The sequence below is a fragment of the Cystoisospora suis genome (genome assembly GCF_002600585.1).
Source record: "Cystoisospora suis strain Wien I chromosome Unknown contig_1636, whole genome shotgun sequence".
Lineage (NCBI taxonomy): Eukaryota > Apicomplexa > Conoidasida > Eucoccidiorida > Sarcocystidae > Cystoisospora > Cystoisospora suis.
Window position 1 is genome coordinate 18,786 of NW_027154436.1, and position 7,301 is coordinate 26,086.

At 43.8% G+C, this 7,301-nt stretch overlaps 1 protein-coding gene across 1 annotated transcript in view; it reads left to right on the plus strand.

Annotated features, from left to right (window-relative positions):
* CSUI_003613 (tetratricopeptide repeat-containing protein) overlaps positions 1-6,839 on the plus strand; it is a 14,324-nt gene extending 7,485 nt beyond the window's left edge. Inside the window, exons 7-12 of the mRNA XM_068063809.1 lie at positions 792-1,184; positions 2,142-2,589; positions 3,261-3,525; positions 4,328-4,400; positions 5,467-5,520; positions 6,715-6,839. Coding sequence (XP_067924217.1) covers positions 792-1,184; positions 2,142-2,589; positions 3,261-3,525; positions 4,328-4,400; positions 5,467-5,520; positions 6,715-6,792 — 1,311 coding nt within the window. The 3' untranslated portion in view covers positions 6,793-6,839. The remainder of the gene's footprint in view (positions 1-791; positions 1,185-2,141; positions 2,590-3,260; positions 3,526-4,327; positions 4,401-5,466; positions 5,521-6,714) is intronic.
* Positions 6,840-7,301: the final 462 nt, after the last annotated feature.

The following is a 7,301-nucleotide window of genomic DNA, read 5'->3' on the forward strand; positions in this document are numbered from 1 at the left end:
ATGTACACGTATGTATGTATGTAAAGACACAGAGAGGAGTAAGGGAAGTGTGTGTTGTATCTCCGGTGTGTATCACTTAGAAGAGGAGAAGAAGAAGAAGGCTATTCTTTCTTTAGAAGCGTTTTGTATATGTCTGTGAAGGATAGTAAGACTTCTCCAAGAGAGATGAAGGGGGCTGTTTCCATTATCAGGGGGAAATCTCGCTTCGCCGTGAAGCCAAGTTGAAAGTTCATTTCCCTCTCACACACATCAAAGATGATAGCTGCATGTTGCATGCAGATGTTTCATATCTGTGTACTTCTTGGTTAATCAGTTTGGGTGTATAGATGATGAATGAAAAGAGCTCTTTTGCATGGTTCTGCTGCTCTGACCTTGTGTGTGTAGATATCCATATAATCTAGATACATCACTAAAAGAGATCTACCATCTATGTATTTGTCTATGTACCTACTATATACATGTATATCTCTGCACCACAACGACCTCTATCTCGCTTTTATCCGTAGATACATCTATATGCACATACAAACGTAGTTACATATGGAAGGTAGTGAGAGGGTTAGGTATTACTATATATGAATGAAAGAAGACAGTCGATACACCTCGTCCATTCTGTAGTTGTCTGTCTACACACCTATCGATTTATGTGTCTCTCCATACTACATCGATCTCTCTCTATCTCTACATGTATCTCTCTGTCTATCTACATCTACCTGTCTATAGTGGAAGGACGAGTCTTGAATTTTCTTTCTCTTTCCTTTCTTCTTGTTCTGCTCTTGATCCTGCTGTAGGAACGTCTCTCAGCATTAGTGAAGAAGTGCCTTACAGAAGCTCGAGTGTCTCCTAACCTCGTAGCCGGTATGGATCTTGTAGGCGGGGGCTCACGTATCCCGTGGGTATCGGGGCTCCTAGGCGATTCTCTTCATCTCTCTTCTTCGTCTCTCGCTTCAAGCAATGATATGATAAACGGAGAGTCAGGGGACTATCAGGGAAGCCTCACAAATGACAGTAGCAGTCTAGGAAGCTCTTCAGGCGCCTCACGTCTACGTCGGACGCTGGATGGGAGTAGCTCCGTTGCTGTAGGAGCGGCCTTCGCGGCCTCAGGCTTATCTTACGTGCAAGGCGATAAGGGGGGTGACGGGCGTCTTGAAGGAGAAGATACAAAGATGAAGAGACACATCGATGTAAGGAAAGAAAGCGATAAGACAGAAAGGAAGAAACGACTGAGGGCTGTAGGTGTTAGAGAGGGAGTTAGTCAACGCAAGGGTCTAGACTGCCTCTTCCTCTTAGTTCGTGTATAGAGAGGGCAAGAAAGAGATTGACAGAGAAGGCGAAAGATAAAGATACACATATGCCTATGTATCTTTCTCTCTATGGATGTATGTAGGTATGTGTATGTACCTTGAGGCGTGCAAACGCGCAAGTCGCGCCGTTGCTATGCTCCGAGGTTTGGTTTGTCTAGACTCTCTTGTGGGTGCTCAGGATCAATTCTTTCTTTCCTATCATGATAGACAGGCCTCTATTGCAATCACTTCTCTGTATTTTTTCTACAGATATAGAGGTATTTCTCTCTCTGGCTGTCTGCTTGTGGTGTACGTACAGGTAGAAAAAGAAGACGTGGTATGATGTAATGAAACCGACGAAGGGATAGATAGATTAAAGATAGATAGATTAAAGATAGATAGATAGATGTTGTTCTAAAGCTAGCTAGCTAGCTACGCTACTACACTCCATTGGCTGAAGGTCCCCCTCTATACATCATATGTGTATATGTGGGTATTACATAGTCTAACATGTGTAATACATGTGGTTCGTTCACATAGTAGGTGTCTGATTTGAAGCGTCTGTATGCATGTCTCTCTAAAGTCTAGAATCGACGATAGTAGCTACGTAGGTCTGTCGATATGTGTCTGTGAATTGGTGGAGATACATATACAGGCATAGATATACATAGATATCTCTTGAAGAAGATGAAGAATGTCTACGATATATGACTCCTGTCCCGACTTTCTCTTTCTCATTTCCTTCTTCTTCATCTCGATTTTCTTTTTTTGCGGGTCGTCTCTTTCAGAAGACATCTGTTGCTTATGATAGATACCTTTTTGTTCCTCTTCTTCTGTCTGTTTTCTTCTTGTTTATAGAAGAAACTGAAGGCCTTGAATGATAAGATAGGAAAGATCGAGCGAGAAGAGATATCTCGACAATCTATGCGGAATTCGTTTGAGTCGTATCTCCTCCAGATGAAAGCGGCTTTCTATGGGCCCCATAAAGATCTGCTACGTTCACAGAAGACTGAGCTTGAGAAATATCTTACAGATCAGGAGCATTGGTTATTAGATCATCCTGATGCCCCTGAATCCGAATATAAGGCGAACTTCGACATGGTGAAGAAAGAGATGGAAGAGAAGTGCGCCTCATATTTTGAAGCTGTGGAGAAAGAACGAGAAAGAAAAGAAGAAGAAATCAATCAAGCAGCTAGGGATGTGGCGAGCGCCGGGGGTGGCGAGGATATGGATGTCAAGCTTCCCAATAGTCAATGCTTAAAGAGAGCTAAAAAAAATAAAGATGAAGGAAACGAACTTTTCAAGGGTAAGACTGAAATAGACAGAAAGAGAGAGAGAGAGATTCAAAATAGATAGATAGATAGATNNTTTCCTTCTTTCTTCTCGGGGAGGGAGATCGTAGAGACAGATTTTTATGGATGGATACAGGTCCATACAGACAGAGGATACAGAGATGGTACATGAAGTAGATGCTTATAGATACATACCGACGGATAGACCCAGAGAGACGATAGATATGCACATGTTTCGAGAGAAGTAGATATAGCTGTGTATGTGTGCGTGTGCGGAGGTGTCATGTGTGTTTTAATCAGACGCTCTACTTAGTGTGATGTTGCTGCTTGCTCACCTTCCCCTCCTGAGAAGCTTCCAACGCCATCGATCTGGTAGTGAAGAATACGGAGAAGTAGAAAGAGGTCTTTTCACACCCAAGACGACGAGAGAAAGGCTCTCTCTCTCTAACAAGACTCTGTCTACATTCTACACCTTTTTAAGTCTACATACGCATCGTACCTACCTGCTGACATACTGGTACATGCGTACATCTCTTTCTATAATAATCTTCCCTCCTACTTGGCCCTGAATTGATTGCGTCTTCTCTCCTTTGTTTCAGTCCCTCTGTTGATGCAGATCTCTTCATGTCCTTCTTCTCTGATCATTCCTATTTTGATCCCTTTTTCTCTCCTTTTCTTCTTATAGACGGCAATACAGAGATGGCGATTCAGCGATACATCAAAGCCATTCAATATACAGCCAAGCTCTTCGACCTGTCCCCTCAAGATAAAGCTGAAGCAGATGCTCTAAAGCTCGCATGCAACCTCAATCTCGCTCAAGCTTATATTCGTCTCTCTTCTTCGCCAGCAAGCCCTGGAGAGAAACCTTCTCCGAGTGCTCCTCTCTCTCCTACACAAGAAACTTTTCTTAAGAAAGCCGTTAGCTGCTGTGATGCCGCTCTGGAAACGGAGTATGTCTCGGCTAAGGAATTTGGCAAATGATTGAAGCGAAAGAGGGGAAGGTCTATGACAGAAAGGTGGTGTATTGGATGTGGCAAGAGACTCTTGAAAGGAAGAACAAAGGATAGTGATTTCCTTACGTGCAGGGGGAGAACGGGGTGGTGGATGTATGGATGGATAGGAGGAGAGAAAGGTGAAGCGTCTCTTGGTCTCTGTAGAAAGGAAGTTCTCTTGGAAACTTCATGATCGAGAGAGCAATTCTTGTGTGGAATCATATCCATTTACGCGAGTAGAGATAGATAGATAGATTAAAGATAGCATGGGAAAGAAAATAAGAAAGAGAAGAACACGATCAGTGATTTAACTTTGTTTAGATGAACGTTTTCTTATCCTAGGGAACGACCACCCATCTTTCTCATCTTTTCATGCTATCGCGCTTTATCAGAAAAGTCTCTCCCTTGACAGCGCTCCAGTCCAGGTGCTTTTCTTTGACTCAGAATTCCGCCGTAGAACTTGCTGAAGAAAGACATCTAGAAGAGAACTCAAGGAAGGCAATGAAGTGAAGAGTGTCAAGTATTTTGAGGTGTATATACAGGAGGGAGATAGATACGGAGCGGGCGGAACATCGAAGGATGAGAATAGATGGTAGGGATGCTTTTTATGATGTTTCGGTATCTCGCTGCGTCTTTTTTTCTTTTCCTTTCGATTCAAGGAGAAAAGAGAAGAAGTTCCAGAAAGGATCCCGAAAAAGAGAGGATGGAGTGTGTGTGTGTGTGTGCGTCTTTACTTCTATGTGTTGTGGTGTATGCACAGCTCAACTAATCTGAAGGCGGTGTATCGACGGGCCCTGGCAAATGAGAAACTACGAGACTTCGACGCGGCTTTGGTGAGGTTTATCATACATATGATGAGCTTTTCTGTTCTACTTTCTATCTTCCTTCTAGTGGCACCTTTCAGACTCAGAAATCATCTCGATTCACACGAGATGACTTGCTTTCTTTCCTTCCTATCGTACGTCTCTCTCACGTGATTCTTCTTGCTCTCTCTTGTGATGGAGCCGATTTTCTTCCAGGAGCTAAGAAATCCATTTCTGCTTTTGTTTAGAAGACGGAGAAGGAAAAACTGCTGATCGAAGGAAAGAGAAGAGAGCCTGTCATCGTGCAGTATAGCTAGTTGACAGAAGGAGAAGGGTTGCCTGTGTGGAACGCGAGTCTGTTAGTTGAGATGCAAGGGAGAGAGAAGTGTCTGTGGCAACAGGGAAAGGCGAGGTGCTTTTTTGAATTTCTGACGCCTCTTCTGTATCTGGAAGAACTTTTCTTCGTTGCTTTAAACTTCATCCAGGGGAGACAGATAAAAAAGAGACAGATATTAGATAGATAGATAGATAGAATCAGATTAGATTAGAGATCCATAGATATAATAAAGATAGATTAGTTAAAGATGCATACATAGGTTAGCTAAAGATGATACATAGATAGATAAAAAATAGATTAGTTAAAAATACATAAATAGGTTAGCTAAAGATGATACATACATACATAGCACTCTCTGCTTTGGTGGGTGTCTATACAGAGAGGATGAAGAGAAAAGAAAGCCTGATGTGAGAAAGAGGGGATCGAAATGGATTGCCTTTCTTCCTTCGTCCACATTCTCTTTCCTTGTTTCTCCTTTTACTTAGGAGGAGTTGATCCTCTTTGATGGTCTCTGGAATCCTCGTCGCTTCTCGTTCTCGTCTCTGTTAAGTCTGTGTGTTGAATGGATCTCTAAAGATCGACAGTCATAAAAGGTGTTCCTAGATGTACCGGTGTATTATCGTTTATCCTCTCTCTGTCATAGGTTAGATACGATTCTTTTTATGATAGGAGTCGTCTGTCCGCTCTGTAGGCCTTCTTGGACTTGTGTGTGTAGGGGATCTCCATTCTATCTCTTGTTTTCACTTTGTTATCCTTCAGGCTGATGTAAAGAAAGGTCTTGTCACAAGCCCTGAGGATACAGATCTTTTAAAGGTAGGTGTCTTCTTCTCAGACGTCGGTTTTCATGATTTGCATGCGTTATTTCTCTCTCCTCCTATTCCACACAGGTTGGTTGGTGCCTTTCTAGAGACCTTCTCCATGTTGAAGAAACAAAGGTGGAGAGTGCAGGTGTATCTACAGCAGGGGGTTGTAGAGTATGGACCTACAGAGGTTCAGGTGTATGGACAGCAAGCGGGGCAGTCTCAGTAGTCGCATCTAGCATGCAGTCCCATTGCACGTGTGTATCTTTCTTTATTGGGAGAAAAGTTTTCCAAGCGAGTAGACACCGACCCAGAACATGTGTGGAGTAAAGAAGAGACAGAGGACATATATGTGGAGGCTCAATGAGGAGATACATCTCTGTACTTTTGAAAGATACTTCTCATCAGGCCTTGTCAAACAGAGACTCGAAACTATGATAGATTCTCTCTATTGCTATCTCTGTGTATGACAGGGACATGAGAGTAATACATAGAAAGTGACGGTTTTCGTCGAGTCGAGTCTTTCGAGCGAATGGACTGGACAGGCGTGTGTTTGTTTCCTTTCACATTCAAGCAACCTGATGGATTTCTCCTGTACACCTCGTTAGCCAGACTGTATATGTATGCATGTGCTGGCAGAGTATATTCATATGTACGATACCCAGCATCCCGGCGTCGTCAGAGAGTCATTACTACTACGGACGACTGTATTTGAATCGCTTTGCTTCTCATAAGTAGACCAGTGTATAGGAAAAGATAGATGGATGCAGCGAGCTCTATGTTGGTTTCGCCCTCCTCCTATCACGGTCCATTAGACTGCATTTCGCTGCCAAGTCCGCCTGCTGTCTTGTGTAACCTAAGACTGACAGGCTGATCTTAGTTCATCTCAGCATTCATCATCCGAAAGATTTCTATCTGTGCATCTGCAAGGCAGATCTGGGTATTATACATACATCATCACCATTCCCTATAAAGAGAGGCCTGGCCGGGCAGGTGTTGACAGGAGAAGTTAGCGATGGGAACCTGACGTGACGGGGAGAGAGGAGAGGTTGACAACTGTATGTGGGAGATGGAAGGAAGCAGGATTGAAAAGTAGAGAGATAGATAGACCGATCCTAGCCGTAGGTGAAGTCAATAGCTTGATCGCTTGCTCATCTTGGGTGTTTGTTTTTGCCCCCTGTTTGATATGATGCTGTCTGAAATACAGCTAAAAGAACGTGTTGATAGACAAGTGAAACTGCAGAAGGACAAAGCAAAGAAGATGTACGCGAAAATGTTTTCTTGAGGAGGTCATGTTTTCGAAATTCAGACGCCTTTTCTCCATGACGTACGTAGGAGGAGAGAAGTTATCCAGTCTTTGCCGGCCTCCCCCCCCCCCTTCGTGCCCATTTCATATTCTCTTGGGGGGGGGAGTGGACAGAATGCGTGAGGCACTCGTACCTGCTAGTAGAGCCAGAGGTACCAAGGAGCTTTTTACTTGTGACATTGGTACACTCTAACTCATCTAGGACGCAGACCCCAGAGGCCGTCGGACTGAGTGAGTTTGAGCTCGTCAGGGGCAGCACCAAGACGGCGGTCGTCCCCTCGCACAGTTAAGTTGGGAGGGTGGCAACATGGGAAGGTCGACCTCGATGATAATAGGCTCTAAGCCGGACAAGCAGTGTGTTTGCTTAGTCCCTCTTAATTTCCTCCGTTCACAGTTTCAAACGGATCTCTTTATTCTGCCTTCCTTTCCACGAGCACACGGCCAGAGAAAAGCCTTTACCTACCAGTGGACTGCTAACATAGGGGATG